At 55.7% G+C, this 20,769-nt stretch overlaps 1 protein-coding gene across 3 annotated transcripts; it reads right to left on the bottom strand.

The window, feature by feature from the left end:
- Positions 1-49: 49 nt before the first annotated feature.
- Positions 50-19,755, bottom strand: CABYR (calcium binding tyrosine phosphorylation regulated). 3 transcript variants are annotated; one of them, XM_029068559.2, is made up of 6 exons: positions 15,347-15,426; positions 8,452-8,636; positions 5,744-5,797; positions 3,895-4,287; positions 1,308-1,903; positions 52-142 (listed from the first exon to the last, which is right to left on the bottom strand). In XM_029068559.2, the coding sequence occupies exons 2-5, from the start codon at positions 8,597-8,599 to the stop codon at positions 1,320-1,322; spliced, it is 1,179 nt and encodes a 392-aa protein (XP_028924392.1). In that variant the 5' UTR covers positions 8,600-8,636; positions 15,347-15,426; the 3' UTR covers positions 52-142; positions 1,308-1,319. The 3 variants fall into 3 exon arrangements, with proteins under 3 accessions (XP_028924391.1, XP_028924390.1, XP_028924392.1); XM_029068558.2 differs by lacking the exons at positions 1,308-1,903; positions 15,347-15,426 and adding an exon at positions 19,449-19,755 and having other exon boundaries at positions 50-142; positions 3,034-4,287; XM_029068557.2 differs by lacking the exon at positions 1,308-1,903 and having other exon boundaries at positions 50-142; positions 3,034-4,287.
- Positions 19,756-20,769: the final 1,014 nt, after the last annotated feature.

Here is a 20,769-nt window from a genome sequence, read left to right on the forward strand (position 1 = left end):
ACCTCAGTGTCCAGAACAGAACCAGGAACCGGGCGGGGGCGGACAGCGGGGTTGCTTGCATGAAGTTTATTATTAAACCATCCAGGGTGGATGAGTCCACCTTGAATCCTGGCTTAAACAGCCTCATCATCATTTTCAGCATCTGTTGAAAGGAATGGTAGGCATATTTAATACTGAAGCTTAGCCCCAGTGTGAAGTTGTTGTTTTTTAAATTAACTCAAACTAAACTGATGGCACAGGAAGGCCCGTGAACCTGTGTGTGTGTCTGTCTCTCTCTCTCTCGTCCCTTAAGGGCAGCTGTCACTCAGCCAGACAACTCTCCTCTAACTCCTGGCTTTTGAGTCTTGGCTCACTCCAACTGGAGGAGGAGGAGGTGGAAAAAGGTGGCTTTAGATGCCAGTTTGGGATCTTCTGTAATCTCCCTTAGCCACAGTAGCCCTGTCCCCGGAGCCATGGGCAGGCCGCCCCTGAGCAGCGCCCATCTCAGGGTGTGTCATCTCCAGCCTCCACACTTGGACGGGGGAGGAACCCAGGGCCGATCCTGGTGAGTTCTAGAAATTGCAGCAGTCCCGAAGGCAGGAGTCTGCTGCACGATCTCCAGAATGGTACACTGGCTGAAACAGAATTGGATTGGGAGCCGAGCTAGGCTGCACGTGTGCCCCGGGGCGTGAGATCCGAGACCGGCGCCCAGGCTTAAGGGGGCCGTCAGCAAGGGCCGGGCAGGGACTGCATCTACCGACTCTGTTGTTCTCTCCCGCGTGCTCAGTCCAGTGCTCTGCACGGAGGAAGCACTCAATAATAGTGATCGATTCGGGGTGGGGGAGGGCAGGGAGGGAGAGGAGAGAAACAGAACACAGACGCAGGCCCCGTCAGGGCTCCGGCCAAGGTGGCCGGTCAGTTCAAAGGCCGACCTCGCTACCACCTCGGCCCGCCGACCGCCCGTCGCCTATCCGCGGAGCTTCCTTTGAGGTCAGCAGGGAAAGATAGGGTTCTTGACCCAAAACCCAGCCCGCTAGCGGCCGGGACCAGCCACAGTGGTCAAGAATCGGTTCCCACCCCCCTTCCCACCCTTCCCCCCCCCCCCACCCGCCCGGCCCCAGCTCCGGCCCAGCGCGGCCGCCGCTGGCCTTCAAGCCGGCGCCCCGTCGTCCGCACGGAGCCGGCGGCCGGTGGCAGTCCTGCCCCTAACTGGACTCTGGGCCGAACCCGACGAGAGCCACGACTCCCACCCGCCGGGCCGGACTAGATGGGCGAGGGGCAGGGTGGTGGGCCGGGACGGAGGCGGGGAGCCGGGCAGGCGAGCTCACCTGCCACACGGTCTACGTGTCGGCTCTGCGGACGGGGGTGGTCGTCACGGTGATCTCTCCCGCGATACCGTAACTCCCCGCAAAGGGGGTGCGCCCGTCACCGGATCCCGACCCCTTTTTCTTTACGTCCTCTAGAGGGATGGCGACCGAGAGGAACACCGGGCTCTGCGGTCGGGGGGGGCCGTCCGGCCCGGGGCGCGGGGGCCGGGGGCCGCCAGGGTCGGCCGGGACGGCCACGGGCACCTGGACGGCGGCAAATCTCTTGGTGGCGTCCGGCTGCGAGAGGACGGCGTGGCCCGGGAGGGGCTTCCAGTCCTGGGCCTCCTGCCTGTTAGAGCCCACTAGAATGAAGGGCGGGGCGGGGGTCCTCTTGCCGTCGTCCAGCATCACGTAAGTCGGAGAGGTGACCTTCGGCGGCAGCTGCAGAGACTGTGGCTCCTTAGCGTTCGCCAGGTAAAGGGCGGGCTGGGGCGGGGGGGGCGCCCCGGCCGGCGGAGGCGGCGAGGCGTGGCTCGGTTGGTTCAGATCGGTTAGACAATAAAGGGTCCACATGTTAGAGTATGGTGGTGGTTGTCCTGCTTCGCTTGCCGCCATTGCTACAAGAGACAAAAACAACGGGCAGGCATTAGAGGGCTGCTCTGCGGAGGGCCCGGCGGGGCAGGAACGGGGGGGTTGGGGCCCAGCTGGAGGAGGAGGGGGGGTGGAGCCGGGGGGGCCCTTTCGGACCGGGGCCACGGGGGCGGGCGACCGGATGGAGCGAGGGGCCGCGACGTGCCCGGTGGCTGAGGACGGGCCGGGGTCCCAGGCCGGGGCCGTTCCCTTCCCGCGGGATGGCGGGCGGAGGGTCAGGGAACGGGGGGGAGGTCCCGTGCCCGGCTTGGGGGGAGGTCACAGGCTCTGTGCCCTGGAGGGCCGGGCCCGTGAGTCCAAGCCCCGCCAGCCTGCTCTGGACACCCCCGGGGCTGGGAGCCGGGCACCGGGGGCGGGCGGGGGGGCTCGAGCCCCCGGACCCCACCGGGCCGCCGACCCCGCGAAGGGAATGGGCCCTCGGCTTGGGCGTGGACGTCGTCAGCGACAGAGAAAGTTCCAGGACCCTCGGCCCCGTCCGGCTCCTTAGGGGCCGGCCACGGCCGGCCGCGCCCGCCCACGCCCGAGGCCCCGCTGCGGAAGGGCAGGCTGAGCCCCGGTTTCCAGGCCGTGACCCCGACACGGACCCCCGCCTCTCCAGCTGGGTCCCTCCCCTGTCCCCCCGGACCCCCCCGCCGCCCAGATCCCACAGAGCCCGGAGGCGGAACTGGGTTAAGAGAAGTCCGGCAGGAGGGGAGGCAGCCGGACGGAGGGCCGGAGCGGCGAGGAGGGCAGACGCCTCACCCCTCCAGCGCTCCGGCCCTCGGGTCCGGCCTCCGGCCCGGCTCCCAGAGTCCCCCAGCCCAGTGCGAGAGCAGAATCAAACACCACCATTTCTCTCCCTTTCTGTCCCTACGTGTGTGCGGCGGCGACGCTACGACCGTCCGGCAGAGGGTCCTCCCGGCGGGCGGGGGGAGGGGCGGGGGGGGGGGGGGGGCGCCCGGAAACCCCGGCCGCACCCGGCCTCGCCGTCCGCCCGCGGGGAGGAGACCCGAGGCGGACCCGGGTGGAGCCAGCTGGGCCGGAGGTGGGGAGCGGGCGGCGCGGGTGGCTAACTTTACCCGGAATGTCAACTCCGCGAGCCCGCTTCCTTCCTTACCTCCTGTTGGCAAACCTGCTGAAGGGGCCGGGTCCCCCGGTGGGTCGTTGTCTGGGTCGGCGGGGCCCCCGCTAGCCGCGGACCCCGCGGAAGGGGCCGCCTGGACCTCCGCCCCTCCGGCCGGCTCGGTCGGGGCCGGCTTTACGCCCTCCTCCGGGGGCACGGATTGGGCGGAAGGCGCCGCCCGGGGCCCGGCCTCGGGGTGGACCGACTGGGCCGAGGGCACCGATTTCACCGAAGGGACCGCCTTAACGCCCTCGCGCGAGGGCACCGATCTTTCAGAGGACCCGGCGGAGAGCCCCCCACCGGCGCTCTCCTCCACGGGCCCCGGAGGCTTCCCGTCCTCCTCTGGGGCGGCAGCCCCGGGGCCGGCCGACTTGGCCGACCCCTCCGAGGGGGTCCGGGCGGCCACCCGGCCCTGGCCCGGCGACGACGGTGTGGTGTCTTGAAGACGGGCAACCTGGTCAGTGAAGGGGATGACTATCTGTGCGGGGATCTGCTCCACGTAAGCCTCCCCTTCGGCCCCGCGCTCCTCGTCATAGACGGGCGTGATCTCGACGGTGGACGTCACCTCGAGATCGGCCGGCGGCGCGGGGGCTTCGGGGGCGGGTCGGTCGTCCGGCGGGGGGCCCGCCGGAGGCTCGGCCGCGGGCCCCGCCTCGGCCTGGAGGGAGGCCCGGCTCGACACCACCGACTCGCCCGAGACCCCAGAGATGCGGACGGTGGTGATGGCCCCCAGGGCGCTCTCGGCGGAGGGGGTGCCGCTGGACTCCTCGGAGCCGGACGCCACCTCGGGGAGGGAGGGGACGCCCGTGGCCACGTCCACCATTAACACCTCGGAGTGATCCGACGCAACGTTACCTAACATCTGGGCGGCCAGCTGGGCCGGGTCGGCCGGGACGTAGACCAGCTCGGGGGAGGCCGCCGACAGTGGGGGCGGCGGCGAGGGGGAGGGCGGCGGCGAGGACGGCTTGGGGCTGGAGGCCGCTTCCGGCCTCTCCTCCGGCTCCGGCTCCGGCTCCGGCACCTCGGCGTGGAAGGACGGGAACTGGGTGGTCTTGTTGCTGTACAGCGGCCCCGCCATGTTGTCCTCCTCCGTGTCCGTCGACTTCTCCTGCCGCGACACTTCCTTCTTCTCTTCTTTGGGGCTCACGGGGGTCGGCTGCAGCGGCGGCGCGGGTGGGGGCAGCACCTCTCTCGACACCTTGTCCTCCGCTTTCGTCTCTTCCTCTCTTCCCTCTGACCATTTCTCTACTGGAAAGGACACGGCGGGGCGTCAGCGGGGCCGCGAGACCAGGCGGCCCCGGTCTGGGCCGCGGGCCGGCCTCCCCCGGTCCCGGGCGGCTCCGGGGACCTCGCGGGCCGAGACCGGGCTCGGGTCACCAGAGCAGGGAGGGCGGTTGGCACGTGGGGCAGATTCCAGACAGCAGGGAGTGGGGGTGTCGGGCGAGAGTCCCGACCGGCCAACTAGAGCCGGCCGGACCCGACGGACCCTTGTCTCTCCCCGGGGTGGGGGCGGGGGGGCCCAGAGGATGCAGTGGGAGGGAGACGGTGGTGAAGCCTCCCTGACGGCTCTCAGTTCACTCCATGCCCTCTTCCCCGACCTCTGGCCTTCCTCTTCACTTCCGCCGACCCATCCCCGGCCCGCACCCAGACGCCCCTGCTGGCCCCTTCCCAGGAGAGGGGTTTCCCTCAGATGTACTTGAACATTCCCTAGGGCCCTGCCGGCCTCTGCCTCTGCCGCCCATCTACCTTTAAGGGAGGCACGGGAGCCCCAGGAAATCACTCCACCTTGCCAAAAGCCAAGTTGCAGCCCTCTGATAACGAGGGGAGTCGAAGCCAAGGGCCCCTGCACCCACAACCCTTGACTCCGAAGCCAAAGGTCATTTTCTCTGCCCCCTGCCTCCACGCTGGACATTGCAAAGAGCGAGACACACACCACTTCTTGGAAACCTCCCGCTTGGATGGAGCCCAGAGTTGGATGTGCCCCCATCCCTGCCCACCCACTTCCGCATCCAATGGAAACTCCTCACCGGTGGCTTTAAAGCGCTTCATCCCCTTGCCCCCTCCTACCTCACCTTCCTACTCCCCTACTAAAACCCAGCCTGCACACTTTGCTCCTCTAATGCCAACCTCATCACCCTACCTCAATCTCATCTACCTTGCTGGCGCCCTCTGGCCTGAAACGCCCTCCCTCCTCATATCCGACAGACAATGACTCTCCCCACCATCAAAACCTTATTGAAGGCACATCTCCTGCAAGAGGCCTTCCTGGTCTAAGTCCTCCTTTCGTCTCCTCCCACTCCCTTCAGTGTCTCCCTGACTTGCTCCGTTCATTCACCCCCCACCTTCCAGCCCCACAGCATTTATGCCCGTATCTGTAATTTATTTATTTTAATGTCTGCCTCTCCCTCTAGACTATAAAGTCATTCTATTGTGCTCTCCCAAGCGCTTAGTATAGTGCTCTGCACAAAGTAAACGCTCAATAAAATAATAATGATGGCATTTGTTAAGCGCTCACTATGTGCCAAGCACTGTAAAAGCAACTGACTGCCTGACCCGACCGGCAAAGACCAATCCCAGGGGGCACCCGGACCTTCTTCACACGGTGACCACAGCTGGCCGAGGGCCAGGAGCGCTCCTGCCTGGAAGGGGGCGGGGACTGGGGGGTGCCGGGGGCAAGGGAGAGGGGCGTGTGAGGGCCTCTTACCTTTAATCTGGTGGAACTCTTTGACCAGGTCTTTGATATCCAGTGAAGAGTTGGCTGGAAGGGCAAGCGGAGGAAAGCAAGAACCCTCGTTAAAGCCAGTGAAGTTAGCCGTCCCAGGGGGCCGGGGCAAGGCGGGGTTGCCCTCTGGGATCCGGGGACTCCCTGTCCTTAGGCATTCCCAGTCACAGCACCTTTGCCGCACAGGCACACCCCACACATCCACACCTCAGCATAGACAGGATCCAGAGACACAGCTGCACTCACCCAGAAAGACGGACTGCCACAGACGCACTCTCTCGCTCGCTCTCCCTCTATATGTATACTGGGACAAGACCCGCAGACCCTCTCCCCACTCGCCGCTTTCACACACAAAAGACAGGCTGGAGAGACACAGGCACCCGAGGCTGGACGAGGTGTGACTGAGTGGACACCAGGTGGTGAACAGGAAGAGTGACCTGAAAGAGGCAGAGAAGGAAAGGAGGGGGAGACCCGGGGGAGCCACGTCCAGAAGCAAGGTGTGTGGGAGCACGGACGAAGAGCCAGCGGGACCCGGTGGGCCGCTCAGGCCGAGGATGAGAGAGGGCATCCACACGGGCATCGTGTTCCTTTCCCCACATCCAAGGGTGGCCCGGAGCATCCCATTTCCTTGACTTGCGGGCACGTGCCCGACTCGGCGGGCATGTTGAGGCCCAGTCCTGTAGGATGGTCGGGGCGGCAGCGGCAGAGCAAAGCTGGGTGGCTTGGGTGGCCCGGCCCATGCTCGGCGAGAGTCGGCACAGCGGGTACGTCCTCAAAAGGGATCGGGCAGATTCCAGTCCCGTTCTCCAACATCCCTGATGGGTGGGGAGTGGAGGTGGAGGGGGAGATTCCCCAGCCAGCCTTCCCGTCCCCAGGGTATGTTCTCACTCACTGAAGGGGAGATGGCGGCAAGGGGGTTGGGGGTTGTTTGGGAATGGTGGAGCCTCCCTGAAATTCATTTATTTATATCTGTAATTCATTTATTTATTCATTTATGTATTATGTCTCCCCCTCTAGACTGTAAACTCGTTGTGGGTAGGGAATGTGTCCATACCATCACTCATCCTATCCCATCTGAATTACTGCATCAGCCCCCTCGCTGACCTCCCAGCCTCCCGTCTCTCCCCACTCCAGTCCATACTTCACTCGGCTGCCCCGATCGTTTTTCTACAAAAACATTCAGGACATGTCACCATCCCCTCAAAAAACTTCAGTGGTTGCCCATTCACCTCCGTGTCAAACAGAAACACTTCACCATCGACTTTAAAGCACTCCCCCACCTTACCCCTTCCTACTTCACCTTGCTTCTCTCTCACAGTTCGCTCCTCTAGCGCTACCCTTCTCACCGTGCCTCGGTCTCACCTGTCTCACCGCCGACTCCTGGCCCACATCTCATCTCTGGCCTGGAACGCCCTCCCTCCTCAACTCCGACAGACAATTGCTCTCCCCCCTTTCAGAGCCTTATTGAAGGCACCTCTCTTCCAAGAGGCCTTCCCAGACTAAGCCCCACTTCCCTCTTCTCCCCTCTCCCTGTGTGTCACCCTGACTTGCTCCCTTTGTTCTCCCCTTCCCTCCCAGCCCCACTGGACTTTTGTCCATATTTGTAATTTGTATTTATGTCTATCTCCCACCCTCTAGCTGTAAGCTCATTGTAGGCAGGGAATGTGTCTGTTTATTATTGTAATGTACTCTCTCAAACACTTAGTACAGTGCTGTGCACATAGTAAGCACTCGGTAAATATAATTGAATGAATATCATACTCTCCCAAGCACTTAGCACAGTGCTTTGCACACAGTAAGTACTCAATAAATACAATCGAATGAATGAACGAAAGGGTCAGGTGTCCAGGACAGCAACCCTCGCTTCCTCTAAACACCAACGGGTGCGAGCAGACGCAGTCCCGGGCTGGACGGGCCACTGGTCTGAGCCAGTAATGGAGTGGGGCACAGTCGCCCGTCTCGTGTGGGCGAGCTGGGGGACAGGGACGGGCCTAGGAATCAGCTTTGAGACTTTGGGCAAGTCACTTGACTTCTCGGTGCCTCAGTTACCTCATCTGTAAAATGGGGATTAAGACCGTGAGCCCCACGTGGGACAACCTGATTCCCTTGTGTCGACCCCAGCGCTTAGAACAGTGCTCTGCACATAGTAAGCGCTTAACAAATACCAACATCATTATTATTATTATTAGGAATCAGGGGGCCCGGGTTCTAATCCCAGCCCTGCCACTTGCCTGGTGCACTCTTGGGTGGCACCCTGAACTTTGTGCCTCGGGTTACTTACTTGTAAAATGGGGATTAGATACCCAACTCAACTATCCCTCCCTCTTAAAGACCACGAACCCCACCCGGGACAGGGACTGTGTCCAATTTGGTTATTGTTTACCTTCCCCAGGACTTAGTACAGTGCTTGGCACACAGTAAGTGCTTAACAGATACCATATAGTACACGAGTAGATAAATAGAAGAAAGGGAGGTGGGAGGGAGAGAGAGAGAGGATGTGGAGGGAAAAGAGACAACGACGACGACCCGGAAGGAGGGAGAGCGTGGAGGGAGGAGGAGAAGGAAGAAGAGGATGACGAGCCAGAGGAAGGAGAGGAAAAGGGAGGGAAAGAGGAGGAAGGGAAGCTCTGGGCTGTGCCCTCGGCCCTGGGCCTTGCCACACGCACAGTCGACAGGCCGGTGGAACTAACCGTCTCTGAATAGAATCAGCTCTTTGAAATAGAGCGCGGCAAACTGGGTGATGTTGGGTGGGTTGGTTCTGAGGATGGCCCGGCTGACGCCCTCCAGCAGAGTCTTCAGGCCATAGGGCACGACCAGTCTGGGCTTGGAAGGAATCATCCTGGCAGGTGGTGTGGCAGCGGCTCCAGTCTCTCAGCTGCATCCAACAGAAACCAAGTCTGAGGCCCAGCCCGGCCCGGGCCCCCTCGGGAAGCGGGAGAGACGCCTCCTGGGGACCCGCCCGGGCTGCCCTGAGGGGCGGGGTGTTGTGGGGAGAGGAGGGAGGCAGTAGAGGCTGGGAGGCCCGAGTGAGGCAGCATGACCTTCTGGCCTGAAGCTGTGAGAACCCCCCCACAAAAAAAACCCACACACACACCTCTCTGACTTGGTCCCATTCCAGTGTTGTCTACACCCCTCCCAGAGCCCAGTTTTATAAGCCCTTTTGTCTGTTTCCCTCCTGTAATATCCGATCCCTTTTCCTCTCCGTGGAAGTGAAAGGGGATGGCCAAGGAGTGACTCCATGTTCTTCAGGAGAAAGGTGAGCTGGGAGCCCTCGGGCCACGGGTAGGGGACATGGAGAGGGGAGGGCGGGGTGTCCTAAGGGATCGGGACCTCCGGCAGGGCCGATGCCACTTTCCCGGTGGAGCAGGTAGAGCTGCCCCCAACGGAACCAAAAGGGAAACGGTCGGCATCGAGACCGACCAGTTGGGATTGCTTGAGTGGAGGCTGCTGGGTGTCAGCTACGCAGTCGCTGGACAGGAGCAGAGACCAAGGTAAGAAACTTGACTTTGATTTCACAGACGTTTAGAAATCAAGATTATAGCACCCCTCCACACCAAAATGTCAGCCAGTAGTCCGGTCACTGGCTGAATCAAACCCAGCAGACGGAAAACGGGCCAATTGGCAGGGAGAGAGACCTGCTGTCGGGAACTGAGAACTCTCAGCTGTGCAGGTCCAGAAGAGTTGGGAATCAACTGAAAAGCAGAGGAAGAGGCCATGGTCATAATCTAGCAGCAAGTGGTTGTTGACCTCTTAGGGCACCAATCCATGGTGTTTACTGAGTTCTGACTGTGGGCAAAGGATTGCACTAAGTACTTGGAAGAAAATAGCACAAGGGAAAGAAGGGAAAACAAGCAGTAACTTGGAATGAAAATCATAAAAGCATGCCCGGACCAGATGTAAGGATACTCATGCCACTCCACAACCAGCTACCTCCAAAAAAACACACCTCTCAATAGGCAGGCTCAGAAATAGTCTTCTTGAATGATAACAACAAAAATGCTATTTATTAAGCGCTTATTATGTGCCAAGAAGTCCACTAAGCATTGAAATAGATAAAAGAGAAACTTCTATCTAATGAGAATATACCAGCAGCCACGTTGCCTAGTGGACAGAAAATGGGCTTGGGAGTCAGAAGGACATGGGTTCTAATCCCGGCTCTGCCACATGTCTGCTGTGTGGTTCTGGGCAAGTCACTTCACTTCTCTACCTCACTTATAAAATGGGGATTAAGATCGTGAGCCCTTTGTGGGGCGGGGACTATGTCCAGTCTACCTTAGCACTTAGTACAGTTCTGGGCACATTGTAAGCACTTAACGGATACCATAAAAGAGAGAGGAAAAAATCAGGACAGATATATTTCCTATACCACATAGGACTCAGCCTAAGAGGAAAGGTATTTTTCCCACAAATGGAGAAAGAGAGGCCCAGAGAGGTTATGTGACTTGCCCAAGACCATACAGCATGCATGTGATGGACTCCTGGTCCCATTATCTCCCCACTAGGCCAGCAGCCTCCCATATTTCACTGAGATAGCAATACCTTGATATAGGAATAAAACCACATCTGGAAGTAGATATTTATAATAATCAACCAGCAAATGCTCTGACTGCATATTAATCATACTGTTTCAACCCCACTGGTTAGTAGGGTACTTGACACGCAGTAAGCACTTAATAAATATCACCAGTAGTGATTATCTCATAAAAACAGAGCTACTAAAATAATCCTATTAACAGTGAAGGGATGAAAACAGTGGAATGTAAACCTGGAAAGAGAAATGGAAAACTCAGCCCACTCATAGGCACCCTAAAAAGGCTCTCCCGGGACAAAAACAACTTCTGATCAAATTGATTAACCAATAGCATTAACGCCTTGCATCAAATGACTAATGAATACTTGCACTAAAAAATCCCAGGTCAGAAAAGGAGGGAAATACGTTTATAGACTATTCAAACAAATGTTACATGAAAAACCGACAAGAAAAGAATTCTAAAAAAATAATCTTCGTGGTGTCCGTTGGGTGGTTTCTGGGTGCCGACCACAAGACTAAGCGCAATGGTAAGGGTGAGGTGATCAGGTAAAACAGAGTTCCCTGTCACACATTGAGCTCACAATCTGAGGAGAAGGGAGAACCAGAACCGAACAATCTGAGGAGAAGGGAGAACAAGTACTGAATCCCCATTTTAGAGAGGAGGAAATAGGGGCCTTGAGCGGTTAAGTGACTCGCCTTAGGAAACTCAGCAGAAAACTGGCAGAGCCAGGATTAGAGCCAAGGTCTCCCACGTCACGCTGCTCTCTGCTATTACAGACCAGGCTCCCCGCCCCTCTAACTCAAGTGATAATAGTGGCATTTGTTAAGTGCTTACTATGTGTCAGGTACTGTACTAAGCACTTGGGTGGATACAAGCAAATAGGGTAGGACCGATCCATGGGGCTCCCAGTCTTAATCCCCGTTTTCCAGCTGAGGGAACTGAGGCCCAGAGAGGTGAAGTGACTTGTCCTAGGTCACACAGCAGACAAGCGGCAGACGGGCTCTATCCACTAGGCCATGCTACTCCTCCAGGATTCTGAACGGGCTTTTGTGGCCCCAGTTGGCATCACGGCAAGATCCCCTGTTGGACTTGGGGAGCAAGAGCTGACCAGGGAGAGGAACAGGGAAGCACTAGGTTGACAGATGCCTGGCCCAAGGAAGTCGGCGTACAGCACGTCCCGGAAGTGTGTGTTGGGAACAGTGTCTGGCTAGAGGGACCGGGTGCAAACCCAGACCCTTGCTTATTCCCCCTCCAGGTCACAGCCTGACCGATAGCGGGGAGACCCGTGGTGTCCAAACTAAGCGCAACTCCCAGGGGCTCAATTCACACCACGGACGAGGGCGCCACGTTTGGATGGAGGGCCAAATCCAGGCCAACTAAAAAGAATTACCCCGGGGCAGGAAGACAAATCACTGTGGTGACTGTCAGCCAATCTCAAGAAACAACCAAACCTGAGCCTACAATTCAACTGGGAAGCAGCGCGGCCTCGGGCTCGTGGAAGGAGCCCGGGCCTGGGAATCAAAGGACCTGAGTTCTAACCCCGGCTCCGCCACTTGTCTGTTGTCACCCACAACGTCTCTGGGCCTCAGCTTCGTCAACTGTAAAATGGGGATTCAATACCTGTTTTCCCTCCTACTTAGGCTGTGAGCTCCTTATGAGTCAGAGGACTGTGTCCCACCTGATCAACTGGTGTCCACCTCAGGGCTTACAACAGTGCTGGAAACACAGTACGCACTTTAGGACTATCTTTAAAAATAAATTTAAAAAAATAATGATACCAAACATCAAGTAATCCGTTCTTGTGTGGGCAGGGAATGTGTCTACCAACTCTGTTATATAGAACTCTTTCGAGAGCTTCATACAGTGCTCTGCACACAGTCAACGCTCGATAGATATGATTGATCAGCTAGAGATTCTGAAAGTATGCAAGGCTGTTGGGTTTCTAAGGAACCTGACACCTAAATGGATACATCTCAAGCAGAGCAACCCTGTCACATTGAAGAGAGAGACACAGCTGCCAACCCATCAGACACTCTGGTCCTCTTGAAGGAGAAGCAGAACCCCCTAAAGCCCCGAAGCTCATGGCTTCGGGAGGAGACCCGTGGGTGACCATTTGCTCTTCTGTTCTTCCAGGGGTGGCTGAATCTCCCAACCTTGGCTACGGGCCAGCTTCAGCAGCTCTTAAAATGAGTACATCTTGGGGAAATCACCTAAGGATGTAATTTCTAAGTCAATAAAATGGTGACACCATCTTTCTGTATCCTGGAAAAACTGCAGAAAGTTCCAGGCCCAGTGACTTGCCACAATTACACATCTGAGGTACGTAAGGAGAAGATCAAACCTACTGAATGCTAAGCCCAGTGCTGAGGGCTCGGGAGAGTAGGATGACAATAGGTGTGCACTCCCTGCCCTCAAGGAGCTGACGGTTTAATGGGGGGAGCCAGACCAAAATCACTTAGAGACAGTGAAAACATGAGGAAGAAGAACAAGGACAAAGCAGAAAGGAGTTCAAATGCATCAAGATGAAATAACTGGATAGGTGGATATCTAAATCAAATACAGTTCTAAGGATGTGCCTGTGTAAATGAGAAAGCCCTCAAAACTGAGAAGCAGCGTGGCTCAGTGGAGTGACTTGGGAGTCAGAGGTCATGGGTTCTAATCCTATCTCTGCCGCTTGTCAGCTGTGTGACTTAGGGCAAGTCATTTCACTTCTCTGTGCCTCAGTTCCCTCATCTGTAAAATGGGGATTAAGATTGTGAGCCCCACATGGGACAACATGATCACCTTGTATCTCCCAGCGCTTAGAACAGTGCTTTGCACATAGTAAGCGCTGAACAAATACTGTCATTATTAACTGACCTCTCTAAGAAGTCCTACAGGTCATACGTGTCCTCCAAGTGACACGGGTCCGCTTGGAACTACAAAATAGCCCGGGGACAACTCCACAGCCCCCAAGACCTAAAGGCAAGAGGAACTGGCATCAGCCCCCTAAAGCCAGGAAGAGACAGAGGCTCACTGCTTTAGCGGACAAGGCCCGATTCAGTAGCAGCTCCCGGAACGGAGGGCCATGAGAGCTGAGTGGGACAGATTCCCAACAGCAGCCCTGCTTGGGGACCCGGCTGTGCCTAGAGCTGGTGGGCGGCCACAAATGGGCTGAGGGAGAAGGGGCGGCCTGGCGCGCCAGGACAGAAAACCTGACATCAAGCTTGGCGGTAAAGAGGCCTAGAAGCTGCGAGCTAGGAGCTGCCTTTTTCCTGACGACTGTGACATGATCTAAGAAGCAAGAAAGTGCTCCTGTCCCTGCCCCTGTCCAACCGCAGTCTCCATTGTGAGCTGCTAGGTGGTCCCAGGGATGATCTTTGCATGCCTAGGAGACGAGTGGCTTTCCGACGCCCCGACTCATATCTGGTCATTCAGGGGCTGGAACAGAGCGGCCACTGGACTGGTTAGGGAGGGGCGGGCAGAGCTTCTCTCTCAAATTCTCTCCAACTGTGTTGGGACCCAGGCCCACCTCTCCCCACAGTTCCCTGGGGCCTCTAGGAGGAGGGACTGAGTCAGAGGTGTAGGATCAGAGTTAGGATCAGAAACAGAGCCTGAAAGGCAGCAGGGAACACCTCTCCGGCTCTGGCTGGCAGTCTGGCAGACTGCTGAGCATATAACTGAACTAACAGATATGAGCACTGCCCTTAGGGAGTTTAGAGGGAAGTCAGTGTGGTGAGGGTCATCTGGAGGAGTCAGGGCGCCAGTCACACCTCCCCTCGCCCTGGAAAACAGGAGGAGCCAAAGGAGGAGGGGCAGGCAAGGGCTGGGGCCGGGCAGGGGCACAGGGAGGAAGAGCTGGGGGTGGTGGAGGGAGGTTGGAGAGGAGGAGGAGGGCAGGTGTGGTGTGCGTTGGGGGGGGGGTGTAGGCAGAGGAAGGAGGAGGAGGTGATAGAGGACCAGGAGGTGATAGAGAAGAAGGAGAAAGAGGAGGAGGAGGTAGAAGCGGAGGAGGAGGAGGTGATAGAGGACCAGGAGGTGATAGAGAAGAAGGAGAAAGAGGAGGAGGAGGTAGAAGCGGAGGAGGAGGAGCTAGAGGAGGAGAAAGAGATAGAGGAGGAGGTAGAAGAGGAGGAGAAAGGTCGGGGAGGAGAGAGAGAAGGAGGAGGCAGAAGAGAAAAAGGAGGAGGAGGAGATAGGAGGAGGAGGAGGAGATAGGGAAGGAGAAGGAGAAAGAGGTAGAGGAGGAGATAGAGAAGGAGAACGATTAGACTATAAGCCTGTCAAAGGGCAGGGATTGTCTATCTGTTACCAATTTGTACATTCCAAGCGCTTAGTACAGTGCTCTGCACCTAGTAAGCGCTCAATAAATACTATTGAATGAATGAGAACACAGAAGAGAAGGAGGAGGAGGAGAAGATAGAAGAGAAGGAGATAGGGAAGGAGTAGGAGAAGAAAGAGGTAGAGGAGGAGACAGAGAAGGAGAACATAGAAGAGAAGGAGGAGATAGAGGAGATAGAAGAAGGAGATAGTGAAGGAGGTAGAGGAGGAGATAGAAGAGGAGGAGATGGAGAAGAAGGAGACAGAAGGAGGAGATAGGGAAAGAGGCAGAAGAGGAGATAGAGAAGGAGAACTTAGAAGAGAAGAAGGAAGAGATAGAGGAGATAGAAGAAGGAGATAGTGAAGGAGGTAGGGGAGGAGATAGAAGAGGAGGAGGAGATGGAGGAGGAGACGAAAGGAGGAGATAGGGAAAGAGGCAGAAGAGGAGACAGAGAAGGAGAACATAGAGTAGGAGGAGGAGATAGGAGGAGGAGGTAGAGAAGGAGGAGGAAAAGAGGTAGAAGCGGAGGTAATAGAAAAAAAGGAGAAGGCGATAGAAGAGGAGGAGGAGGAGATAGAGAAGGAGAGATAGGGAAGGAAGAGGTAGGGGGGAGGAGAAGATGGAGGAGGAGGAGGCGGCACCTGGCGGTTGAAGGGCGGAGAGAGCAGGCGAGGGGTGGTAGGGCAGGGAAGGGCAGTGTGGTGAGGGCCGGGGGATGGGCTTGGGGGGGGGGTCCCCCGATCCCCTGCTTACGGGCGCGGGGTGCTCTGCGGGCGGCGGGGCGGCTTCTGGGGCCGGGCGCCCCCCAACACCAAGCCTTTTCTAGGGGCCCCCACGGCGCCCGCGTCACACAGACCCCCGCGCGCACGGGGGGGCGGGGACCGAGGCCCGCCGCCAATCACAAAGCGGCGGGGACAAAGGAGGCGTCGGCAGGGCCGCCGGCGGGGGGGGGGGGGGGGGGGGGGGCAGGGGCGGGGGGGGAGGGCAAGAGACCAGAGAAGAGTGACAGATGAGGTCACTGAGGCACCGAGAAGCCAAGTGACTTGGACAAAGTCACGCAGCTGACAAGTGGCGGAGCTGAGATTCATAATAATAATGATATCTGTTAAGCGCTTACTAAGTGCAGAGCACCGTTCTAAGCGCTGGGGGGATACAAGGTGATCAGGTTATCCCACGTGAGGCTCATAGTCTTCATCCTCATTTGACGGACGAGGTCACTGAGGCACCTAGAAGCGAAGTGACTTGGCCAAAGTCACACAGCTGACAGGTGGCGGAGTCGGGATTAGAACCCACGACCTCTGACTCCTAAGCCCGTGTTCTTTCCACTGAGCCACGCTGCTTCCTGTAGCGGGAGAGCTTGCCCCCACGCTTCCTGGCCCCGTCCGGCCCACCCATGCCGCCCGGACGGGTCAGTTGACCCGCCGGAGGTGGGTGACCTCCATCCCTCCGGACTGCGAGAAGGAAGTTTGAGGCAGGGTACCTGCGTTCCCCCCCTCGGTCATATCTTACTCTCTCAAGTGGTCTGTACAGTGCTCCGCACACGGGAAGGGCTCGGCAAACTCCGTCGATTGATTCCTTCCGGAGCCAGACACGATTACCTTCACGTCCTCATGGCCCTCGCTGCAAGAAGAAAAGTGGCACAATAAATAAAGTGCGGAGAGGGGAAATATCACCCGACTGATTGAGACATCTCTCCGGGCGATCGGTGGTATTTGTCGAGTAATGGGTTTAATGTTTCAATGAAGGAAACCCAGGTTGAACAGCAAAGTTTGAACAGCAAAGTCCTCCTTTCCTCTTCTCCCAATCCCTTCCACGTCACCCTGACTTGCTCCCTTTATTCATCCCCTTCCCAAGCCCCACAGCACTTATGTACATTATTTATATTAATGCCTATCTCCCCCTCTAGACTGCAAGCTCACTGCGGGCAGGGAATATGCTTCTTGTTCTATCGTACTCTCCCAAGCATTTAGTACAGTGCTCTGCGCACAGCAAGTGCTCAATAAATACAATTGAATGAATGAATAGTGCACTCTCCCAAGCCCTTAGTACAGCACTCTGCCCATGGTAAGGCACTCAATAAACACCATTCATGAAGATGATGATCCTGATGGCTCTCAGGTGGGTGGAGGAAGGTGTTGGGGGGCAGGAGGGACCAGAATACACCTCCAAAGCCGAAGGGGGAACCCCACCAGGTTGGCAGGTGTCCTTTAGGAGGAAGTCAGGACGAAATGGAAATGTGGGTTTGTGCGTGTGGGTAAGACAAACCCTTGGCCCATTAAAAGAAAGTTGGGGCCAAACGTGTGTCTCTGTGTGTGTTTGTGTGTGTCTGAGAGTTGCTGCCAGCAACAAAACTGTGTGTGATGACTACGGATCAGAAAACCAGAAAAATTCCAACAAAACTAGAAATGTCCAGGTCCCAAGTACACCAGATTTTGAGGACCTCAAGATTCTACTCAAATCTTCAACAGATCAAAGAAACTGATAGATTCTGATCCGTTCCCTCCTAAACCCACTTCTCGTAGCTCCCCATCCCCATCGACGGCGTCACCGTTCTTCCAACCCCGGGATCCCCCGACCTCAGCATCCTCCTTGACGATCACAAAATGGTATGGACTGTGAGCATCCTGTGTGCAGAGCCCTGGACTTGCCGCTTACACACCTCATTCTGTTTCCGCTCTCACATTCGATCAATAGAATACATTGAGCGCTACCATGTGCAGAGCACTGTACTAAGCACTAGGGAGAGTGCAGCAGAATTAGCGCCATGTTCCCTGCCCATAACGAGCTTACAGTTTAGAGGGGGAAATGGACATTAATATGAACATTCAATCAACTGCTGAATGTTGCCAGTTCCTCCTATATGATATTCCCAATCCCGCCCCTTCCCCTTCACCCAGACTTAGACCACTCTGGTTCAAACTCTGGTTACCTCATATCGGCCTCCACCCTCTTCTCCAGGCTTCAGCTTCCCCCCATTTCGGTCTACACTACCTGCTGCTGCCCAAATCATCTTGAAATGTTGCTTGGCACATATCTCTCCAGTTCTCGAGCCTCTCTGGTGGCTACTCATCTCTTTCTGCCTCGTGCAGAAACTCCTCCACCTTGGCTTCGGAGCTGACCAGTTTTTTCTCTTCTATAGCAGCTGTCTTCACCCACGCCTCGCAGGCTCGCCCAACTGTGTCTTGCTCTGCCCACTTCCAAACATATCCCTAAAATTCCCTTCCCTCGGGATCTGATAGATCCCAAGATCTCTCCACCTTCAGAGTAATCCTGGAATCCTACGTCCTACACGGAGCCTTCCCTAATTAATTTCCAATAACCCTAGTCACATCAGCCTGGACAGTCACGCCCATCCAATCAATTAATCAGTCAATCAATGGTATTTATGGAGTGCCTACCGTGTGCGGAACATTGTATTAAGCTCTTGGGAGAGTACAATATCCCTGCCCACACCGAGTTTACGGTTTAGGGGGTCTTTGATCCATCCCTCTCTGGATCAAGCAGAATCTCCCGAGCAATGGGTTTTAAGGCACTCCATCAGCACTCTGTCCCTCTCCCTTTCTCATATCCAGTCTCCTCTCCCACCACACCCATGATCACACCTCTTCATTCATTCCTGTGGCAGACCTCTTGCTCACACCCTCCCCCTGCCAAGAACTCCCTTCTTCAAATCCGGCAGAGCTCAGCTCCCCCTGTCTTCAAAGGCCTTCTGAAATCAAAACTCCTCCAGGAGGTCCCTTCCTGATTCGATCCATCAGTGGTACTTATTGAGCACCTACAGGGTGCAGAGCGCTGTACTAAACACTTGGGACGGTACGATTCAACAGTGTTGATTTCATTTCTAATTTCATTTCTAAACTTCCCGCCTCACGGCCCCAGAGTGGAAAGCCAGAAAGATTGCAATCCTAACTTTATATCCCCTTTTCCTTCTTCCTCTCGCCTGAGGATCATTTTAGTGTCTGTCTATGAAGCAGAAATGATTCGACAGCACTCTATGATGACGATTTCCTCTGCGAGATTTTAAGCCCCTTGAGGTCAAGGATCACATCTTTCTCCCCCAAGCGCTTAGTACAGTGCTCTGAATGTGGTAAGTGCTCAATAAATACCATCGATTCATTGAGGTGGAGGAACTCTCAATCATTTTGGGAGTTTCAGTGGGTAATTATTACTCCCTACTGCTCACTTCCTGGAAAGGAAGCAATCTCTCTGACTTTCCACTCTGGGTCAAGAAGCCTGCAGGGGGTCTTACTCATCTCTTTAACTCCAATGGGACCCCTGGGAAATCCTTAGTGGGGACAAAATAGGACCCCATAAGATTCTTTGAACCAGGGAAAAGGCAAAAGCATCTTGTCTCAACTTGAAACTAAAACACAAAACACCTTCACAGCCACCCAACACCAACATTTCTCAGCATGTCACCTAGGTTTTCTGATTTTTGCTGCTGCCGCTTCTCCAGAAAATCCTTCTTCCCTGCATTTCCGTCCCTCTGAGAGAGGCAGAGTAGTGTTTTGTCCCCAAGTCCCTATTGATCAATCATATTTAATGAGTGCTGTGAGCAGAGCACTGTACTAAGCGCTTGGGAAAGTACAATATAACAGAGTTGGTAGACATGTTCCCTGCCCACAGGCTAGAACCACTTAAGTGTTTATGAACTTGCCTCAAAAGACAAGCGGTTATTTAAATTTAAAGGCATTACATGCTTAACTCCTGCTACTCTCCTCCGTGGCTCAGTTAAAATAGAGTGAAGCAGAAGAAATGAAATACAAACCGAGAAACAGTCAGTCCTCCTAGAACATAGGGTTAATATGGTCCTGACAAACCCTGCATTAAGGAAAACTTGCCCTCGAATACTCACTCTTTTGGAAGTTTCTTGGAAAGCTCTTGGGAAGCACCGTTTCTTCCGACATCACACTGCGTTCTCCCCACTAGGAACAATCCTAGCTCCTTACAGCGTGGTCTAGTGGAAAGAGCACAGGCCTGGGAGTCAGAGAACCTGGGTTCTAATCCCAGCGCTGCCACATGTCTGCTGTGTGAGCTTGGGCAAATCACCACCATCCTCCCTGTCTCGTGAGCCTGTAAATTTGGCTTTATTCGAGTCATCTCTCTCATTCAACCCACATACTCAATGTCACCAGATCCTGTCCGTTCAACCTTCGCAACATCACTAAAATCTGTTCTTTCCTCTCCATCCAAACTGCTACCACATTAATCCAAACACTGATCCTATCCTCCCGCATCAGCCTCCTTGCTGCCCTCCCAGCCTCCTGTCTCTCCTCACTCCAGTCTAGACTTCACTCTGCTACCGGGATCATTTTTTTACAGTATCGTTCAGTCCGTGTTTTCTCACTCCTTGAGAACCTCCGGTGGTTGCCCATCCACCTCTGCATCAAACAGAAACTCCTTCTCATCGGCTTTAAAGGAGTCAATCACCTTGCTCACCTCCTACCTCACCTCACTGCTCTCCTCACCCTTCACTTCTCTAATGCCAACCTTCTCACTGTACCTCCATCTCATCTATCTCGCCACCAAACCCTTCCCTTTGTCCTGCCTCTGGCCTGGAATACTCTCCCTCTTCACGTCTGGCAGACGATCCTCTCCCGACCTTCAGAGCCTTCTTAAAAGCTCATCTCCTCCAAGATGCCTTCATTTCCTCTTCCCACATTTCCTTTTACGTCACCCTGGCACTTGGATCTGCACCCTTTATTCACCCCTCCCTCAGCCCCACAGCACTTATGTCCCTATCTATGATTTATTTATTCATATTAATACCTGTTTCCCGCTCTAGATTGTAAACTCCTTGTGGGTAGGGAACGTGTCCACCAACTCTGTTATATTGGACTCTCCCAAGCACTTCGAGCATTCTGCATACATCACGCACTCAATAAATACCATCAAAAAACCCCAAAACAAAAACAGTGTTCTATCCCAAACTCGTCGTGAGAACAGATGTTATAAGAGAACTGCCCATTTTTTAAAAATAACTGGTAATTTTGAAACAAAAGCCCACTAACCCCCAGATCATAAGCCCAAGAGTTGATATTTGCTCCATAGAGAAATGGGTCACTTTTGGAAAAGGAGAAAGTTCAGAATCTTACAGTGGAAAAGCCAATGCGAGGGGTTGTTCGTAGAGCATGCGCACATACATACAAATACACACAAAAACACACACACACCCC

Source organism: Ornithorhynchus anatinus, chromosome 7 (genome assembly GCF_004115215.2).
Source record: "Ornithorhynchus anatinus isolate Pmale09 chromosome 7, mOrnAna1.pri.v4, whole genome shotgun sequence".
In the NCBI taxonomy this organism is placed as follows: domain Eukaryota; kingdom Metazoa; phylum Chordata; class Mammalia; order Monotremata; family Ornithorhynchidae; genus Ornithorhynchus; species Ornithorhynchus anatinus.